Source organism: Pungitius pungitius, chromosome 1 (genome assembly GCF_949316345.1).
Source record: "Pungitius pungitius chromosome 1, fPunPun2.1, whole genome shotgun sequence".
Taxonomy (NCBI): Eukaryota; Metazoa; Chordata; class Actinopteri; order Perciformes; family Gasterosteidae; genus Pungitius; species Pungitius pungitius.
Genome location: NC_084900.1, coordinates 16,638,664 through 16,659,683, shown reverse-complemented (window position 1 = coordinate 16,659,683; position 21,020 = coordinate 16,638,664). Strand labels below are relative to the sequence as shown.

The window sequence follows — 21,020 nt, the reverse complement described above, 5'->3', positions numbered from 1 at the left end:
CACCTGACGCACTCCGTAATTTTGGGGACGGATTGGGAGGGATTTAACACGCTAATGGGAGAGGCTGCGGGGGTGCGTTCACGACCGACAGGGACATGCGGTATTTGTGCTGTGCTCAGCGGTGACGCGAGGTCGTCCGACGCCGCCGGGGGAGGGGGGGAACCGGCGGAGCCTCCCGAGGAGACTCCGGCGGTTCCCGAGTTCCGCGCCATGGAAGATTTTCCACTCGAGCAGTCTCGTGACGATACTCTACGCTCAGCCTACGACCAGGTGATAAAAATTGATGGTCATTTGGTGCGCCCTGACGTAGCACTGTCGTACCCGCACTTCTCATTGATTAGGGACAGGTTGTACAGAGTGAGTCGTGACACTCGAACGGGGCAGGAAAACACCCAGTTGCTGGTGCCGAAAAGCCGCCGGGAAATGATTTTCCAGGCGGCTCATTATAATCCGATGGCGGGTCACATGGGATACGGGAAAACACTAGACCGGATAATGGCCCGATTTTATTGGCCAGGCATCCGGGCGGACGCGCGCCGCTGGTGTGCGTCCTGCCCGGAGTGTCAGCTAGTCAATTCACCAGCCATCCCGCGTGCCCCGCTGCGGCCTCTACCGCTGGTGGAGGTCCCGTTCGAGCGCATCGGCATGGATCTAATCGGGCCATTCCACCGGAGCGCACGCGGATACCGCTTTGTGTTAGTCCTCATGGATTATGCAACCCGGTATCCGGAGGCGGTGCCATTGCGCAATATCTCTGCAAAGAGCGTCGCGCAAGCACTGTTTCAGGTCATCTCCCGGGTTGGAATCCCGAAAGAGATTCTAACAGACCAGGGCACCTCGTTCATGTCGCGCACACTGGGAGAACTTTACGGGTTACTGGGCATTAAGTCCGTCCGCACCAGCGTTTATCATCCCCAGACTGACGGGTTGGTGGAGCGGATGAATAGGACGCTGAAGTCCATGATTCGTAAATTTATTAGCGACGATGAACGTAATTGGGATAAATGGCTTGACCCTCTGTTGTTTGCAGTCCGGGAGGTCCCCCAGGCCTCCACCGGGTTTTCCCCCTTTGAGCTTCTGTTTGGCAGATCACCAAGAGGGGTGCTGGATCTTATTAAAGAAAGCTGGGAGGAAGGTCCGAGCCCCGGGAAAAACGAGATCCAGTACGTCCTGGACCTACGAGCAAAGCTCCACACACTGGGTAGGATGTCACGAGAGAATTTGCTCCAGGCCCAGGAACGACAACAGCGGCTGTACAACAGAGGAGCCAAGCTGCGAGAATTCACACCGGGAGAAAAGGTACTTGTATTACTTCCTTCTTCCAACTCAAAACTCCTGGCTAAGTGGCAAGGGCCCTTCGAGGTCACACGCCGGGTGGGGGATGTTGATTATGAGGTGGTGCGGTCTGACAGGGGCGGGGCTACACAAATATACCACCTCAACCTCCTGAAACCCTGGAGGGAGGCGGAGTCTGTTTCTCTGATTTCCACAGTATCGGAAAGAGAGGACCTGGGGCCGGAGGTGCCAAAAGCGGCCAATCCCACCCCGCTCCCGTGTGAGGGTCATCTCTCTGAGGACCAGAGAGCAGACATTGCCCAGTTGCAGGAGCGGTTTGCTGATGTGTTCTCCCCCCGGCCAGGCCGCACCGACCTGATAGCGCACCGAATCGAGACACCCCCGGGGGTGACGGTGAGGTCACGACCCTACAGACTACCCGAACACAAAAGAAAAGTGGTTCGGGAGGAATTGGCGGCTATGTTGGAGATGGGGGTAATAGAAGAGTCCAACAGCGCCTGGTGCAGCCCCATCGTTCTGGTGGCCAAGAAGGATGGGACTGTGCGGTTCTGCGTGGACTACCGCAAGGTGAACGACGTGTCACGATTCGATGCTTACCCAATGCCCCGGGTCGACGAACTCCTGGACCGGCTGGGCACTGCACGTTTTTTTACGACCCTGGATTTAACTAAGGGCTACTGGCAGATTCCCCTGTCCCCAGAGTCCAGAGAGAAAACGGCTTTCTCCACTCCGTATGGTTTGTACCAATTTACCATGCTTCCCTTCGGATTGTTCGGTGCTCCGGCCACGTTCCAGCGCCTCATGGACAGGGTGCTGCGTCCGCACGCCGCATATGCAGCCGCCTACCTGGATGATGTCATTATCCACAGCACCACCTGGGCGGAGCATGTGCGGCGGGTGGACGCGGTGCTGGAGTCGTTGAGGCGGGCCGGGCTCACCGCCAACCCGGGGAAGTGTGCAGTTGGACGGAGGGAGGTACGGTATTTGGGGTACCACTTGGGGGGGGGGCAGGTGCGTCCCCAGGTGGACAAGACAGCGGCAATTGCAGCCTGCCCGCGCCCCAAGACGAAAAAGGAGGTGAGGCGGTTTTTGGGGCTGGCAGGTTACTACAGACGGTTCATCGCCGGGTTTGCGGACCTCACCAGCCCCTTGACCGACCTGACCCGGAAAGGTGCGTCAGATCCGGTCCAGTGGTCGGAGCAGTGTCAGCGGGCGTTTGAGAAGGTAAAACAGACTCTCTGTGGGGAGACGCTCCTCCACACACCTAACTTTTCTCTCCCGTTTGTGCTGCAGACCGACGCGTCGGACAGAGGGCTGGGGGCCGTTTTGTCCCAGGAGGTCGGGGGGGTCGACCGCCCGGTGGTCTACATCAGCCGGAAACTGTCGGAGAGGGAGGCCAGGTACAGCACGGTGGAGAAGGAGTGCCTGGCCATCCGGTGGGCGGTGGGCTCCCTGCGCTACTACCTCCTGGGACGCTCATTCACCCTCTGTTCGGACCACGCCCCGCTCCAATGGCTCCACCGCATGAAGGATACTAACGCCCGGATCACTCGGTGGTATCTGGCCATGCAGCCTTTTAACTTCAAGGTGGTCCATAGGCCGGGGACGCAGATGGTCGTGGCGGACTTCCTCTCCCGCCCGCTGGAGGGAGGGGGGGGGGAGTAAGCTAGGCCGGACGGCTCCCCGGCCTAAGTCGGGCGGTGGGGGTATGTGGTGGCGGGTGTGGTTTCAGCCCGGCTGCAGGTGGGAGAGAGGGGGAGTGGCTCGGGGAACAGTGCCAGGTGAAAATAATAACAATCACCTGGGGATAATGACATGTGTGTGTGTGCTCTCCCCTTTATAGCAGTGAGGCAGGGGCGAGCGAGGGGGGGGAAGACCGACCGAGCGAGCGGCGTTCCTGCGAGCGGAAGTAAAATAAATATATTTAAACCGACCACCCTGTCATCGTGTGTCTGTGTCCGGAGCCCTACCGACCCACCCCTACAAACACATTTAACTTCAACAAGAGAGAAGAGATATATTGTAATGCTACTTAAGTTAAAATATTTTATCGCATTAATCTCGGCCACATTAATTGCATGGATTAACACGTTCATTTTGACAGCCCTAATTATAACCCTTGAACTATTATGATGATTATCATACCTTTGTGAGAATAAACTGCATAACTGGAACCTTGCAACCACAATAATAATCCCCATTACTCCTCAAACTAAGAAAATGACCATCTACAACCCTTTCACCACTTGTCCAATCGTAAACATCACTTTTTTCTAATACAAACGACAGTTGATAAACCTGATCACTGAAAAAAAATAATATTGAAACGCTAACCTTTATGTGTGCTCTGAAAGAATTTACTTAATCTGTCCATAAGTCACATGAATACAGACCATCATTTTCATATCAGTTGAAACCTGCAACATGATATTTAATCCCATTAGACAAACCAGCCCTAATAATGATATACAGATCAAACTCATCTCAACGTGAGTGTATTGCACTAATTACACTAAGAGGTGCCGGACACGAGTTACTTTGGTATTAAGAAGATGGTTTGTTAAAAACGGCCCAAATGGCACTAGAAAAAAAAAAAAATTAAGTGCAGACAAAGTGACGATTTGTTTTTCATGTAAAAGACCTTTTTAGTGATTGGCGTCTGAGAGGCGCGCACCTCTTCCAACCCAATGACGCGTCGGTGCAGTGCGGTACCGCCGAAAACCATACGTCAGAACTACCACAACCCTGCATACTGCAATACTCATGGACAACGACTTCAAATCACCCCATAAAGACACACGTAGACAATGAAAGCACCTTGTGTTACACCACACAGCAACACATCACAACGTTTGACTCCCACAGACCAACGATCAGTTTCAGGCTCAAGGGGCCGACCGCGTCACCTTCGTGAGACAAAACAGCGCCTCGGCTTGACGTTACAGCAAGAGCTGCAGACCCATAAGATGAGTATCGAGGAACGTTTCCTTTGAGGCTGATTGGCTTTTTATAGCCTCAGCCCTACAGACCCCGAAGCCTGCTCCACGCAACCACGAAAAACAACAAAAGACAGAGACTTGATGAATTAGGTTGTTAGAAGCCAGTGGTGGGATAAAAACAAGTGAAGGGCAAAGACAGAAAGAAAAAAAAAAAGAAGAATACAGGCAATTTGTTCAGGCTCATTGAATCAAGTGCTCCCTTTTTAGGAGCCTATTTAATCCATCGGGAACTCCTTTTATTCCATTAAAGCCCCCTGACTGTTCAGTGCTGAACAACCCCATCCCTGCAGTGAGCAAAGCAAACGTGGAAAGCATCGGATTTGAGTGTGTATCCTACTGGTGATTAACGAGAGGCAGCGGGCGTATCGTTCTTCTCTCCGTTCCCTTCCTGCTGCTTTATTGCTGATAATTCCCATACTGACCCTGCAAAGGAAAAATATTTAAACCGAGAAATTAGATTGCATTTTGTACATTGTGAAGTCAAACAGGCAAAACTCAAGTTCTACACCCATCCACTTACTTAATGTTTCATCCTCCATTTGAAAATACAGGCACCAAAAAAACAGCGTGACGTTCATGCCCCAAACTACTTAAACGGTGGCCTATGTCACAGTTCTTATTAATGTTTTCAAATGTAGTAATAAAAGAGGAACAGATGAATCATATGGATTATACACACTCTGTTGAACCAGTTTCCGTCTTTATTGCAGAGGATCGGACCTCCGCCCTACGGCCACGTACCGTTTCGTACGCGTAGGGCCTTTGCGTCGGCGCCCCGGAGCCTCCCTGAGAGGAGCGGTACGATCCGTACTGTCCGCCCTGACCCGGCTGGTACTGAGGATACTGAGAGGATCCAGCCTGGCCTGCACCTGCAGCAGAGGGGGGGGGGGGGGGGGGGGTCACGTTCAGCGAATGCGTCCTCTCGTTTCACGCGCGCCGGCACGGAAAAGAAGTTTGCTCTGACCGTATCCTTGTGGCTGTCCCCCGTAGCCTTGCTGAGAGGAATACTGCTGCTGGGTGAAAGGCTGCTGGCCGGATCCCTGCTGGTACTGGGCCTGCTGCTGACTGTACTGGGAGTTGCCTGGAGGTACATCCAAATGATAAAGGGGCGGCGCTGCGACCATGCAGGGAGGAATATACCCAAATGCAAAAATGGCCGACGGCTACCTCCTTCGTAGTAATGCTGCGAGGAGTCGTCGAAGGATCTGTCGTAGCCTTGCTCGCCGTACGGAGACTGCTGATACGAGTACTCGCCGTGACCTGTGGGACCGTTAAACAGACACAGTCACAGTCACAAGAGAGATTAGCATCCCTAGCGAGTCCCAAGGCACCAAGGAACACCCAGGAGGAAGCGTCCGCTCTCTCCTCAACACACTGGAATGTGGGTACACCGCAGGGGGACAGTGTGGACACAGACCACGCTGTGCTCCTGTGCCAGGACATATGACGAGTCAGGGTACCTGAGGGTGTGTTTGCATGTGTGTGTTTCAGAATAATGATATTATTAAGGATGATTGTTATACACGGCTTACTCTTGGAAGTCATTATCTATATATATAGAGCTGTTTCTAATATTATAGATCAATGTTCTTTTAAACATCATTACATACATGTAATTTTTCACTGGTGATGGTTTTCTATGTGCTGAAATTATATATTGTGGAGGAAGCAATTGGGCGCCGACCAAAAAGTAACAAGCAGAAGGTTCAAATAGGTCCCTTTCTAACAAACCCATAAATCCATAAAGAACAACAACTCTCTGGAAGAGACGCACAATGTCAGATTCTGTCACAGTCTGATTGATTGTTTAAATGTGGCAGGGCAAACGGGGACATGCGATCATGGCGCGTTGCCTTGGAAACCAAACCCCCATACACCGTCACAGTCTCCACCCTTTAATGGACTTAACCGGGTGGAGCTATTATTAGGCCCAAGCTGACGCCGCACAAGTTAAGTGATTTACAGAGGAGACGCAAAACCAGCCGTGGCGCGAGTGAGGCATCTTCTCTTTGGCCCGCATGTCGCACTAAGGTGAGCGGGGTGGCCTCGTTCGCGTCGACATTTTTTGTGGTGCGAAAACTGAAAAAAACACGCACGCACTTTCAGGGCAGCCATGACACATCCAGGTGGCCCGCGCCAGCCCGGGCAGGAAGAAGGCTCGCCACCCACCTGGCTGTGCGGAGCGGTAGGATCCCGGGGGTCTCTGAGGCATCATGCCGTTCCCCATCATGGCCTGCTGCCCCTGGTAGTGCTGACCCCCCAGCTGGGCCGAGGAGTAGTGCGGCGAAGCGGACTGTTGGTGCATCATGGAGACTGGGAAGAGATCTTGTGCGTTAATATGCACCGACACGCTGCATGCCACGTGGCGTTCAACAGCTTGCGCTAAGCAAATGAGCAACTGTAGGGTGAGGTCCACGTGGCTTGGGGGGGGGTGCGTATCACACAGGGGTCTCTTAAAGTCAAAAAAATAAAAAATGCTTTCAAGATGCAAAAAGAAGCCAGTGAAGTCAGTGTGTGCACAGATAGCCACACACCCGGGGGGAGAAGGGGGGGGGGGCTGCATCCCAGGGTCGAAGCCTCTTTGATGAACTGAATATGTTTGATTATTTCCATTTGGAGGGAATTTACAGGCTAATGAGTGCAGCCACCGGGGGACATGAATACATGGCAAGGCAACTCTTTGACTGGCTTTTAAACGCTTAAAGGTCATTTACTTTCAACACTCCCATCCCCTTAAGTCCCGAGACTTGCATGGTAGCTGGGGGGAAAAAACATGTGAAATCTTGCAAATCTTTTTATAAAAAAATCAAGCCCTGTGTGTTTTATGGCGTGTTGAAATCATACGCCTGATGACTCCTTACAATAGAAAATAAACCCAGCGATTAGGCTCCTCTGCACCTGGCTCACCTTGGTTGGATTGCATGTTGAGGTTGCCGCGGGTGGAGGAAGAGGAGGAGGAAGAGCCATAACCGGGCCCGTTGCCCCGAGAGGAAGGCGCGGCGCGGCCGTAGCCGGACGCCGAGGCCGAGCTGCCGTAGCCGCCCGCGGGGGGAATGGCCGCCTGCACCTGAGCGGCGTGCTGCTGCTGCATGGGGGCGTGGCTAGAGCCTGACGACACACACGCACAGTCAGAGCGGCCGGGTCCCGGCGCGGGGGGCCGTAGCATATCAATCGCGGGCCCACATTCAGTTCATCTCTACAGGAAGCTAGCATGGTTGTACAAGGGCGGAGGGATGAGTGTCAAAAAAAAAAGAAAGAGGAAAGAACTCGGGGGAAAAAAGGGAAGAAGTTGCAACGGCTGCAAACAAATCAGCAAAATCAGCTCGACGTGGGTTAATCACATCGCTGGCAAGCGATGGAGACGCTATAGACAGACAAACAGCAGCTGAGTCAGGATCAGAAGAGCACTCGAGACGGAGGAGATGAAGTTTGAGCAAAGCAGCTTCTCACCGTTGCTCATTTGGCTCTGCATCATGGACGTGGGGGGCAGTCCTGGTGCCAGGGCGTCATTGAGGTTGTTTGGAGCGTGCCCCCCACTCTGGCCCATCCCTCCAGGACCCATTGCCATGTTGGGAGTGGGAGGCTACAAAAGTTTTTAAAAAACAGCCAAACAGTTAAGACTGTCCTAATAGCCGTCCTCCTTTAATAACCGTATGGATTTCAATCAGTGGACAAATTGCTGTATATGAAGTCTGTTTGTCGACTCAAAAAATGTGTTCTCAAGTTATATGTAGTAAGAAAATCTAATTTTGAGAGTCAGGGATCAGGTCAAAGTGCAACTAACAAAGACAAGAAGGAATCTTTTATGTGTTACTGAAACCTCATGAAGGACTCACTGCAGGTAGTAGTGACTGCATGTTCTGATTCGAATCTGCTATTGTGGCCAAGTACACAAGATTTCTGTGCAGGATCTGCTGATACCTGTTGAAAATGGGAAAATTAAACAGTTTATGTACTCACTTTTACAAAACAGCAGTGGAGAATAAAAAAAAGGAAGTACTCACTGTGTGCATTCAGCAGTCTTTCCTTTGCTTTGGCAATCCATAATACATTGAATTAGATGATTATTTTCATCCAGCATCTTGGGGAGACACCAAAAGTTCAGATCAGTGCATGGAAAACGATGTGCAGTGTCGTCCTGGATTTTTTCACGGATCTTCAAACCCCCCTTTCTAGGTCAGTTATTGCATTTTTTCCCAGAAGCAGCAGTCTCCGTAATCCCTCCATCACACATATAGGCTGATTTAGGCTACGCTATTTGCGTTGTGCTTTTTTTTATTTGTGTCCATAATAACCGGTTAATCACGTGTGACACGGAGCTGGCCAGCTTACATGTATATATAAAACCAAAAATGAGAAGTTCAATTGTCGCGCGTATAAATTGTTGACATCCTGACATGTATTCATCCCGCGTATGAGCACGACGGGAACGAGCTTCGTGCTTCTGGAAAGCCTTCATCGCCGTGGTGGAGGCTTTGTTTGGTTCGCACCTCCAGGGACACCGTCACGTCGCCAGTGCCGGTTGCCGTGTACGTCTTTGGCTACTTTGGGGCGCGCGGGCGGCGCAGCGGCGCACGCCCCCCCCCTTATCCGGGGCTGGAACGCGCGCGTGAGAGCACACCACTAAGCGCTGCTTACCTTTTGGATCGCTTGCTGTGTCACCTCCCCTTTAGTCCTGGGGCGCGCGGGTGTAAATGCCACGGACATTTTGTCATGTGGGAACCAAACGCGCTCCTTTTATTCTAATGTTTATCATTCCGATCGCAGCGCTCTATTTGGCTACACAGTTTGTCCATCACCGGGAAACGGGGGGAGGAGGAGAGGGGAGGGGAGGGGGGTGGTTAAGGTGAAATATCCCTGGTCACGAGAAAAAGGGACAAATAATAAAATACTGGATTTAACCGGATGTAATTTAACATGTGCGTCTGCTTAGTTTATTGCCGTGCATGAGAATGAAGTATATGAAGACTGGTTACGCGACAGGAACCACCCCCCTCAGTTTTTGGTACAACCCGGACGGTGAGTAGCCTATACCACTGTCCTTCGATTCATGGAAGCCAATCAGTCCACATTGTCGCCCACAAATTGATTTTTTCACACCTTCGGAAATGTGTGACTGCCCCACGATGATCGTATTTGATCAAATATCCGTCCGTTTATTAATCTGGATACTTCTGCACATTTAGTATCGAAGGAACTAAATTATTTTCGATCGCGATAACCTATGCCCACAATATAGGAACAATAACTGTTTATAATTCAAGACAAGGGCGCTCGAGAATCATTTTTTATATATATATATATATATATATATATATATTAGTGGTGACGTAAGACCACTTTGCGAAAAACAGCAGCATGAAAAGAGATTCCCGTTGAGAGTCAAATAGAAGCTTTAAAACATCTCAACCAATAAGGAACAGGAACAAATGTGGAAAGAAGCATAATACCGCCAATAGGCAACTTGATTTAGTTACATTTAATCAAACTGCCAACATGTTCAAAGCTTGCATGTACAAGTAATGATATCATGTGATGAATCCTCAGAGCATAAGACAAGCACATCACCAATTACCCGTTTATTTACATTATTCTCTCGTTGCTTCAATATGACAACACAAGTCAAAAGCACAAGTTTGAGCTTTTAAATTACATTCAACTTTTAGGTTAATATTCATACTTTACAACAATTGTATAAATGTACTCTGGGGGCAAAGCCGGTTCCTTTTCTTTTTAACATTACACGAATAGACGTTTGGGAGTGAAATTCTTCCAAGTTGCAGAGAAAAAAAAAATTAATCTTTCAATTAAATGGGAAACTTAATTTAACAAAAACAAAAAAAATCTTCCGGCAGACATTGGAGAGACCAATTAGTGAGGCGGGCATCCATATTTAAAACTGGGCTGAATAACAAAAAATACAATCCCGGCAATATGGGGCAGGAAAACTGCCTCAGGGAAGGAAAACAAACAACAAAAAAGCAACATAAGTGACAAAGGACGGCTTGTACTGATCATTAACTGCATCAGGCCCATCAGGTACAGCAACCATCATGTGAGCCTCTCCACCTCAGACCTCCACGGCCCCCCTGGTTCTGTGAGGAGAGTCCGTCCGAGCAGCACCGCGTCCTCTGCGCCCTGCATAGCCCCCTCTGAAGCCTTGGCCCCTCAGGAACCGGCCCGGGACCCCGAAAGTCTCCAGGTTGCGCTTCCGCTCCTCTGCCCACGTTAGTCTGGAACGGTTGGTCAGAAAGAGGCACAACCATGAGCAACATGCATAAAATTGGGGGGGAGGGGGGGGGGGGGGGCTACATGTGTGAGGAGAAATAAAGGCCACTATGTATACCTGAACTTGTTATCGGACGAGATGTTGTCAAAGAATGACTTTGCTTTGTCGTAGTAGCATTTGGGGCCAAAGTTATTCTCTTTTGGGGTAGAGTGCAATTCCTCCTTTTCCTTCTCGTCCACTTCTGGGTTTCCATCTGCAGACGGTCACGCAAAGCAAGTCAACTGGAATATAAAACTCTTACTGCGCTAATGACCATGCATTTTAAACCTATACCTTTAATCCTGTCCTGCACCTCCCTCTCCAGCTCCTCTTTGATAAACTGGGCATTCGAAGAATCAAAATCAAAGTCCGTGTCAAACTTGAGGACGGCAGATGGAACCTGAGCCACCATCAGCTGACCTTGGCTGCGGTTTCTGTTTCGCCGAGCCCCTGCGTTTCGGGTTCCAGATGCATTGGTTAATGAGGACTTTAAGGGTTTCAGAAAACCCCAAGTTAACGCTTTTCACAATTACCTTGTCTTCTCGGTGGGGGCCTGTTGTCAAAATGCTGCGGCCGAGTGTCCTGCTGAGCAATGGGTGCACCGGGGCCGGACGTCACTTGAAATAGCAGGACATTTCCTAAAGGGATTAAACCGTTACTCTTTTCAAAATATTAGGAATCACTGCATTTCATTTTGGCCTTTCGTCAGGGTAATTGTGAGCATGCTTACGGTTGGCTCTGGTGCCCCTTCTGTACTGGGGACTCTCTCGTCTGGGCCTCTGGGGCCTCCTCTCCCACTGCTGCAGCGGCTCCTGGGACGCAGAAAAGGCGCCGCTCTGCCGCAGTCTGTCCGCATGCAGAGTTTGACTCGCCTTTTCCACCATTGGGGCCCTTCTGACTGGTAAACCAGGAACCACTGACCCTGCATGGATGAAAAAAAAAAAAAAAGTACTTCACAAATAGGTTTAGGGTTGACCAACAATACGTCCGTGTTCCTTGGCTTACCGAGGCCGAGGGCTGCAGCATACTGCTGGTTGAGCAGCGAGTTGGCAGCGAGCTGGTTGTAGGCAGGCATCCTCAGGGGGCTAAATGGCCCAAAGGTTGAGTACACACCTTGCGAACCTACACTGGCTGACTGAAACAAAAGAAATTTATAACAATCACCTGGATGCTTTCCTTGTCATATACTTTGTGCACGCAGCTTTTGGTCACCTGTACTATTGCAGGATCGTGGGGCAGGCCGTGGTGCGCCCTCGGAGGTTCACACAGCGTGATGTCCTTAATATCACTTCCCCGGAAAGTGATGTACTCATAGACGTCGTCTTTGGGCGGTGTTGGTCGGTCAGTGGGTCGTCGCTCCGTCCCAAAACAGCTGACTTGTTAAAGAAATTAATTTGTTTCAATCCTCCCAGCCATCTTAAAGAGTCTACAAAGCAAGGTGCTAATTCTTCACGTGCTCATAGGCCCTCACTCACCTTTTGCCAGCACTACTGTGGAGTTCACCTTGTCAATTGTGTACAAAATCCCTTCATAGCGATTTTGAGCTTTGGAAATCAACCCTATTTTACAGCCAATGTACGGTTTTGATGAACTCATGGCTGGATGAGGGGGGGGTTCGTGACAATCGTTGGCAAATATCAGCAGGAACTCATGAAGCAGCGTTCAAGCCGTGCAGCGACCGGAAACACTTTATAGGCTCCCACGGCTGACGTTAAACCCCGCCCACTGATTGCGGTTCAGTCGCACCTGACTACTTACGTCATTTATTGTCAACCCCTTCGCTGAGGATCTTTTCATTAAACTCATGACGTCATATTTGGCATGACTGATTTGTAATCAGATTTATTTGGATCGTGTGTTGTGCACGTGGGGGCTGGTCTGTGTGTTATGGAAAATGTTTTGATCATATTTCTCAAAGTCAAAGAAGGTGCCATATGTGGTCTCCTTATGTTCATTTTACAAGAAGCCAACGGTTAAACGATGAAAGGGGCAAAACAACTATTTAAAGTGGTGAATATTGATCACCGAACGCAACAGTTTTATCTTACTCGGAGGACCAATCAAAGCGCCCGGCGGGACCGCGTCATCGGAGAGCGCACCCAATCGGCGCATGCGTCTCACGGGCGAGCGCAGCGGGGCAAAGATGGCGGCGCCCTCCGATTTGCTGGATGATGTGTTCTTCAACACGAAGGTGGACGAAAAAGTAGTTAATGATGTTGTCGGATCTCTGGAGTCCGAGCTGACTCGAGAGAGGCGAGTCAACGCAGAGGCCAGCGTTCAGGTGACGTCAAATCACGCCGGAAATTCCGCTGTAGGTCGCAATTCCGATGTTGAGGGAAGCAAAATGGGACTTTCACAACAAGAGCGCGCTAAATCAGGTAATCTATAGCTGCTCCCTCTGGCTCGCTAACACCCGCTAATTGTTGTTGACCAACAGGTTCTTTTTAGCTAACTTTTATCCACTTGCGTTGGTCACCCGAAACTAATGCGAAACGTCGAGTTGGTTCGACAACACCTCCTCACCCGCTGTTGTCATCGTGTGTTTCCGCCGCCGTAGGGGCAGGAGTGCAAGGAGGTGTCATTAGCAGCGCGGGGTCCCGCGGTCCGAGCGCGGACGCCGCGGCCGAGACCACGTCGAGCGTGACAGCCGCTCACAGCCCGTCCAAGCCGGGGACTTTGAATGGAAGTGCCGTTGTGATGACCTGTCACATCACCGGCAACAACAACAACAACAACCACTCCTCCTCCTCCTCCCAGCCGGCCGCCACCCTCGTCAGCAACGGACCTGTATCTGTGAGCAAAGGAAGCGCAACGGTGCCGAGTGCCATTATTAAAACTTCCCCGGCGACCGTGCCCACCGTCACGCTGGCGAGGCCCCCTTTGCAAACTGACGACGCGGCGCTGACGTCACCGGCGGTCGGCGTCAACAAGTTGGAGCCGGCGAAAGGCGCGATGCAGAGCGCCGCGAGGAGCCCGTCCGTGCTGCAGAGCCCGAGGACGCCGGTAGCTCCCCCCGGCGGAATACGAGCCATCGCCCCGCAGGTGTTCGCTCCTCGACTCGCGCAGCCTCAGCAGGGCGCCCCGAACATCCAGAACATCCAGCTCCCTCCAGGTAACTGAGTGTCTCTCTCTCTCTCTCTCTCTCTGGAACGCCTTAAGGCTTGTACATCAAACTAGCCTTTATTATGTGTCTTGTTTATTCTTATTACCATATCAACGGCAGCGTTCAAATTGTTTGCAGAGGCGTATTTTTAGACCTGTGTCATAAACCCACGTTTAGACTTTTACCCTCGGCCGTGAATGAGGTTTTCTTTGGCAGGAAGGAAGCGTGAATTGTTAACAGTAGTCGGCAGTGCATAATAATATACAAGCCTACAATAAAGTATCAGCTGTTAAGAAAGAAGAAGACCTTCTACTTTGTTGCTGTGCTCATTCTTGCCTACCTTGTCAAAGGTCAACACACACACACACACACAAACAGGATGTTGGCGAGACTGACCAGGACAGAAGAGCCCTGATCTTTTGGTGTCCTTTGCCTGTTGCAGGCATGGTCTTGGTGCGGAGTGAGAGCGGGCAGCTTCTGGTGATTCACCAGCAGACCCTGGCTCAGATGCAGGCACAGTCGCAGTCCCAAAGCGCCATGACACCCCGACCGGCAGCCCCCACCAGCACTCCACCTGTCCAGATCGCGTCTCTGCAGGTAACGGGGCTCGCGCACAGAATATGTGACACGTACACAACAAACTGATTTACTGGGTCAGGGTTCATGTGAATAATGGACCTTGTTTGACACACAGATGTGACTGCGCCTTAATATTCTTTCCTTGTTACTTATGTACTGTAACTCACCACTGTATGGCACGTGATGAAAAGTAACACACGAGTCATGAGTGAAGTATTGTTATACATGTTATGATAATTGCTATGTTACTGTCGGAAACTCGCTTCTTCAAAGTGGATCGGATCCATTTTTATTGCATTGGCTTGAATTACATCTTGGCTGCTCGTTTCATATAACAATCAAATAAACCCTCGGCAGTAAATTGTAGTAATTTCCAGCATGTTCATTGGAGAAAACAATGAGCAGCCTTAATTATTCCTTTACTGTCAGTGTGTAACGGCTCTTCTGATATCCACTGCTGCTCTGAAGGCTCCGGGGGCGTCACCGCTGGCTCGTCCCGTCGCCCCCACCACCATCATCAAACAAGGGTCCGCTGTCCAGGCCACCGCGACGCCCACCACCACCTTGCAGAGGCCCCCTGTGCTGCAGGTGACTCCAACAAACACAAACACAAACACACACACACTCACACACACACAAGTTTCACTTGGAGCAATTGACCTAAAAGACGATTCAGTGGGTCTGAGACTTCTTCTCACCAGCTGCATCAGCAGGTGAATAGGTCAACTTCATCTCTATAGGATATGCACATTTTCACCTGCAACTTCTGCACTGCCTGTGACCTCCAGAGCCCGATGACATCATTGGCATCTACGTTGCCCACGTAGCGGTAGACATGAATTGCGCCTCCGTGACCTCATCCAAACCTAACCATTCAAGCTATTCCCCTGGTTTATTTTTGCTAAATATGTTAGCCACAACTCTGAATAATGTCAACTACATCATCTGTCACTGATCAGTATGTCAGAGGAGATAACGAAGAGGTGCCGGGACGAGAGACATGTCCTAACTGTTATCGTGACCGTGTCCCTCCCCTGACTCTCATCCTGTCACCGCCTATTCACTGACACAGAACACCATCGTGCTGGGAGGGACGGCCCCCGGGCAGCCGCTGGCAACGCCCACCCCGGTGCAGCCGGCTCCTGCGTCCGCACAGAGGGCCACGGGGACCCCTGTCACTCCAACAGCTGTCACAGCTGTAAGAGAGAAGTACTACCCTCGGATAATTTTGTCTTTTCTCAACTCGTCAGACTAAAACTCTGTTGCTGCTGAATGCCTGACTTGTACATTTAAGGAAGAACGGCGTTCGTGTGCTTGCAGGAGACGCTGGAGAATGTGAAAAAATGCCGGAACTTTCTGTCCACGTTGATCAAGCTGGCGTCCAGCGGAAAGCAGTCCTCCGAGACCACGGCCAACGTCAAGGAGCTCGTCAAGAATCTGCTGGTACGTTTCTCCCACATCTTAAAAACGTCTTTTCTGTCATTCCTTTGTGTTGTTTTCTTAACCTTCGGGAGGGACCTCTGTGTTTATTGCACAACAGGAAGCGAAGATCGAGCCAGAAGATTTTACCAGTAGGTTGTACCGTGAGCTCAGCTCCTCGCCGCAGCCGTACCTTGTGCCTTTCCTGAAGGTGAGACCAGCAGAGCGGCATATTCTGGGTACACCCTCCACTCTGCCCTTAAGCAGGGTTTAAACTGTCTCTTACGATGCGGTTACTATGGTGGGACTAAACAACGTGGCTCCGTCTGCCTGCAGAGGAGTCTCCCAGCGCTGCGTCAGATGACCCCGGACCCCGAGTCCTTCATCCAGCAGAGCCTGCTGCCTCTGCCCGGCCCTCATCCCGCTGCAGCCACCTCCGCGGCCCTCACCGCCGTGATGCTGCGACCTGCCCCCCCCACGGCCTCCACCGGCCCCACCGCAACCAAGACCACCGTCGTCAGCCTCACGCAGACACCTACCAGCAAACCCGCACTGGTACGACCGCCCCCCCCCCCCCGTGCCGTCCTGTCCCGTCTTTGCTCCTGGTTCTTCTTCTCATTCTTTTGCCCGTGACTGTGCACAGATGGTTGCCCAGCAACACGGGACGCTAGTGAGGCCACAGGTGACGCTGGCTCGGTCTCCCATGGCAACCCTCAGAGGACAACCTCACAGCCGCATCATTGTGAGCCACCCGCAGGTGGTCAAGCAGCAGCCGACAGGTGTGTGTTTGAAAGTCACCTGCCCCGCTTTTATTTCCCTTTTGCCTTCTCTGTGAGGTGAACTTAATAAGCAGTTGGTTCCTTCTGAGTCCATATTTCATCTCTCACCCACTTACGGTTTACAGTAGAGAAGTGCTGCCACCTTGTGGATGTCTTGCCTAATTGCAGAATACTAAACTGAACAATACCAAATTGAATTTGAAAAAGAAAATCATTTAGATTCCCCTATCATGCACTTTTTGATGTAATTAAAATTACAAATAGTTTTCAGGGGTAATCATTGATAAAGACTTCCCTTTCTGTGCGTCTGTGATCCATCCAGCAATGAAGCAAACGTTGGCTCTGGGGGCAAAAGGGGTGCAAGTGGTCAGTCAGTCCTCCCTCATTGCTGCGCAGAGGAACAAGCTGAAGGAAGCAGCAGGAGGAACCTTCAGGTCTGTGACGCATTCAGAGAAACATCATTCGAGGAGTATCACAGGTCCCTGGTTTTAATATCTCACATCCCCAAAGGCAGTTCTATTATTGCTCTATTTTATCTTGGAAACACCGCAGCCGTTGCTAAATAACTTTTTATTCGTATAACGGCAAACGTTTCAGCCTTTCGTTGTATGAGGCAAAAGTTATTTGTGTTTCTTAAACAAAAGATGGTGTTTGTTTCTGAATGTGGAAAGACTCCTTTTTTCTGTCTTCTTTTTACTAAGATGCAGAGATATGACAAAGGCCCCGTAGTCATTGTGCATTATTCACGAGGGGAAAGCCCTGCAGTGATCAGACAAACAGGCAGAATGTAGCCAATTCAATTGGAAACTTGGAGGAGGTTAAACTGACACAACTAAACATGTAGCGTGTTCAGGGTGACATTACTTCACACATTCACTCACACGCGTGTTAAGAATGACACTTTTTGTGAATAATTCTCTCTCAACGGTTTCTCTTTGTAAGACGTCCTCTTGTTGACGTGTCCTGGCTTCTGTTCATCTTCCAGCTGATGATCACCACGCACACACACTTTGATCTAATTAATGCTGTGATTAATTGCCTCATAATGGTAACGGTTTGCGGGGTGATATATCACGGTAGTCACCGCTCTTCTGTCCCAGTCGACAGAAAGCGAACATTTATCCGCATTTACAAAGAGTAAATCTTAAATGTGACCGAGGGCTACGTTTGTCTGGCAGACAGCTGTCGAAAATAATGACTGCGGATACAGATGGGATTTATTACAGGGCTATTGTATCAGACCGTGCTGGTCTAACTGATCACCAAGAGCAACACACAAAGGCATGACTTACAGCGGGGGGGGGGGGTGTAAAATTGTGTCTGACTTGTCGCCTTGTGTTTCATCCAGGGAAGATGACGACATCAATGATGTGGCCTCCATGGCCGGGGTCAACCTGTCAGAGGAGAGCGATCGTATCTTGGCGACCAACTCTGAGCTCGTCGGCGCGGTGACTCGCTCCTGTAAAGACGAGGCCTTCCTCTCCACGCCTCTCCTCGCCCGGAGAGCTCTGGAGATCGGTGAGCCCCCTGAACCGTAGATTTAAAAAAAAAAAACATCTGTCCCGTCTAAACCTCCCCCCCCTCCCCCCCCCCCCCCCCCCCCCCCCTTGCTGTGACAGGGAGGAAGTTTGGTGTTGGCGAGCTGGGCACCGACGCCGCCAACTTCATCTCCCACGCCACGCAGCAGCGGCTACGCCACCTGCTGGAAAGGGTGTCTCTAGCGGCGCAGCAGAGGAACGCCGCCTTCAAGGTGATCATTGCTCTTATCGCGGTAACCTGGTAGCCGGTGGGACTCGTAGCCTCACGCGACGCCTTGCCCCCTCCCCTCGTTCAGGAGGACGAGCAGTGCGAGCAGGTCAACGACGCGCGGGCCCAGCTGAGGTTCTTCGAACAGCTGGATCAGATGGAGAAGCAAAGGAAGGAGGATCAGGAGAGAGAGATCCTCTTGAAGGCCGCCAAGGTGAGGATACTGAATAAATCACCACTTTCAATGAATTGAACATAATCCATGGTCAAATATTAAAATGTCCTTATTTAATCCCACCTCAGTCCCGGTCACGGCAAGAAGACCCCGAGCAGCTCCGTCTGAAACAGAAGGCCAAAGAGGCGAGTACACCTCACAGCTCTCCTCCGTGGGCCCCTGTGGGCGCCTTGGTCTGAGCCGCGTGTTGTTGCTCGTGTTCCAGATGCAGCAGCAGGAGCTCGCTCAGATCCGGCAGAGGGAGGCCAACCTAACGGCGCTGGCGGCCATCGGCCCGAGGAAGAAGCGCAAAATGGAGTCCCCGGTCCGGGGCGCTGGCGCCGAGGTGAGCGACACGGCACCGTTTGGCATCGGGGGGCTTGTGTTTTTGCTTTGAGTCGTTTCCAATCAGTGGCTCCCCCCCCCCCCCCTCCAGGGCTCGGGGCCGGGCCCCTGTCAGCCGGGGGGCTCCAGACAGTTCGGGCGGCAGCGCATCACCAGGGTGAACCTCCGGGACCTGCTCTTCTGCCTGGAGAACGAGAGAGGAACCCGCCGCTCACACCTGCTCTACAAGGGCTTCCTCAAATAGCCTGCAGTCCACTTCCTGCCTCCTCAACAGGTCGAGCCGGGACGCGTCGGTTCTCGCGAACTTTTGCAGGACTTCAGAGGTTTGTCTCGTGGAAACGGAAAGTGTTGCTTTTATGTTCTCGATGGGTTCTTGACCGCTCGCCGCTCTGATGGTTTTCACTGTAAACACAGTACTCTGATTCGTATTGTAGCACGTTCACTACAAAGACGCTGTGTTTTTCATTCGTCTCCTTAATGACGATAAAATTCCCTACACGGCAGGGAACAACTGCTCCGAGGTGATTCCACTGCACAAATGACTTTCTGAAGCCTGCAGATTATCTGCTGCAAAAAGAATAGCGAAAGATTCAAATTGTAAAAACAATCACTTTGGATTTCCTTTCTATTTGATGAAATGCACCCAAAGAGCAGCAGACCTTTTTAAGGAGGAGTTAAATTCTCGCTCATGCTCGCTCCATTCTGCATGGCTGAAAGTCGGGGGAGGTAGTGGTTGTTAAAATTGTAGAGCAACCAGGCCGGGATGTGAATTAGAATTATTTTTAGGTTTGGGAAAGGAATCCCAATAATGGTGTTGATACGTCATTTTAAGCCTGAAACATATTTTCCTGAAAGTTTTATGTCCCTGTTTTTATATTTATGAACAATGCAGGATGATCACATTTCGAAATGAACTTTTAATATTAGCGCACATACTAATATTTGTCTTTAAAAACGTTGCTTATTTTATGAGAGAATGTTTATTATCATATTTTATTACTGTATATACCAAGTTTGCTTTTTGTAGGTTTATCAGTTGGCGATTCGTCTTCTTTTCCAAACCGGAGAAATTACAAATAAAACAAACAGCATATTTTTTGCCAATATCTTGTACATTTTGCACAGACACTTGTTTATATGTAAATATCTGAATTTAAAAAAAGTTTTTAATTGCTATTTTATAATGGACTGAAAGAGAATGATCTCTATTAAAAAGACACAGCAAAAGAGCATCTACATCTTAACTGTCTTTGTTATTGTGGAAGGTTTGTTCACTTTGTGAAGCTTTCAGACGTCACATTTTGTCTTCAAACCGTCAGCAGTATTTGTATCAACAAACCCAGAATATAAATAGAATGAGTGTTTAAACGGCTGCATGTAGAAGCAGAAAAACGGATTATCAGGATTGATCCTTTTTTAAGAGAAGCGTCCAAAACCAAACAAAAGCTTTTTTCTGTTTTTACTCGTGCTGGAGTTTTATTTAATTCTAAAATAATTCATCCATGTGATGATTTTTCATCATTATTTTTAGGGCCGGGACTTTAGCGCGTTAATTACGATTAATTAATTACAATGTGAACTAAGATTAATTAATTACACCAAAAATAACGCATTAAACATTTTTTACGCATTTTTACACTTCTTTTTTGCACCGCGGAATGTTTCTCACTGGATGAGTTTCGGAGGACCGATTATACTGGAGCACCAACTAGCGTTCATGACTTCAGACAACAACAAACCACAGTGAACATGAACGAAGAAGCTGACGAGACCGTGTCGAGTGGCCCCGTGAATGGGAAATTTTATTATAATAAACACACGGATGGAAGCGTCGATAAGAGCATGGTTGTGTGCAAGCTGTGCAACAAGGAATTCACATCGAGCCTCAAGTATCACCTCAACGCAAAACAATTAGCAGCTAGCGTGGACGTTAGCCCGACTCCGAGTACAAGGACCCACACCCAACCCACACTGCACCAGCTGACTGGTTTAAGGATGTACTTGAAACTACTTAAAAAAACATAGTTTACAGAAGGTCTACTTACTACTACCTTACAGGCTACCTGAATTTCTGAAAGTACTATATTTCTAAATATGCTATTTCTACACTTGTCTGCTGGAATTGGTTGAACAAAAATAAAAATCCATGTGAAAAAAATTACTTCTCACTGTTCTCAGGTCAAATATTTATGCAATTAAAATGCAATTAATTTCAATTAATTAATTACAAAGCCTCTAATTAATTAGATTAATGTTTTTAATCGAGTCCCGG

The 21,020-nt window shown here is 49.9% G+C and overlaps 3 protein-coding genes across 4 annotated transcripts; 1 reads left to right on the top strand and 2 right to left on the bottom strand.

Moving 5' to 3' along the window:
* Positions 1 to 4,433: 4,433 nt before the first annotated feature.
* LOC119222023 (calcium-responsive transactivator-like) lies at positions 4,434 to 9,097 on the bottom strand. Of its 2 annotated transcripts, XM_037478347.2 has the most exons (10): positions 8,934 to 9,097; positions 8,300 to 8,376; positions 8,132 to 8,216; positions 7,746 to 7,878; positions 7,203 to 7,403; positions 6,465 to 6,608; positions 5,463 to 5,555; positions 5,260 to 5,376; positions 5,037 to 5,164; positions 4,434 to 4,718 (listed from the first exon to the last, which is right to left on the bottom strand). In XM_037478347.2, the coding sequence occupies exons 1-10, from the start codon at positions 9,000 to 9,002 to the stop codon at positions 4,692 to 4,694; spliced, it is 1,074 nt and encodes a 357-aa protein (XP_037334244.2). In that variant the 5' UTR covers positions 9,003 to 9,097; the 3' UTR covers positions 4,434 to 4,691. The 2 variants fall into 2 exon arrangements, with proteins under 2 accessions (XP_037334244.2, XP_037334245.2); XM_037478348.2 differs by lacking the exon at positions 7,203 to 7,403 and having other exon boundaries at positions 8,934 to 9,096.
* Positions 9,098 to 10,175: 1,078 nt separating this feature from the next.
* lsm14b (LSM family member 14B) lies at positions 10,176 to 12,300 on the bottom strand. The gene is made up of 8 exons (XM_037478337.2): positions 12,039 to 12,300; positions 11,776 to 11,939; positions 11,569 to 11,698; positions 11,294 to 11,485; positions 11,097 to 11,201; positions 10,858 to 11,013; positions 10,642 to 10,777; positions 10,176 to 10,528 (listed from the first exon to the last, which is right to left on the bottom strand). The coding sequence occupies exons 1-8, from the start codon at positions 12,157 to 12,159 to the stop codon at positions 10,366 to 10,368; spliced, it is 1,167 nt and encodes a 388-aa protein (XP_037334234.2). The 5' UTR covers positions 12,160 to 12,300; the 3' UTR covers positions 10,176 to 10,365.
* Positions 12,301 to 12,442: 142 nt separating this feature from the next.
* On the top strand, positions 12,443 to 20,008 carry LOC119221967 (transcription initiation factor TFIID subunit 4-like). Its single transcript, XM_037478239.2, has 16 exons — positions 12,443 to 12,941; positions 13,121 to 13,675; positions 14,109 to 14,263; positions 14,714 to 14,833; positions 15,318 to 15,443; positions 15,566 to 15,688; positions 15,786 to 15,875; positions 16,001 to 16,219; positions 16,308 to 16,443; positions 16,766 to 16,877; positions 17,792 to 17,961; positions 18,063 to 18,193; positions 18,278 to 18,403; positions 18,493 to 18,549; positions 18,630 to 18,749; positions 18,840 to 20,008. Exons 1-16 carry the CDS (start codon positions 12,674 to 12,676, stop codon positions 18,990 to 18,992), a joined length of 2,661 nt encoding a protein of 886 aa, XP_037334136.2. The 5' UTR covers positions 12,443 to 12,673; the 3' UTR covers positions 18,993 to 20,008.
* Positions 20,009 to 21,020: the final 1,012 nt, after the last annotated feature.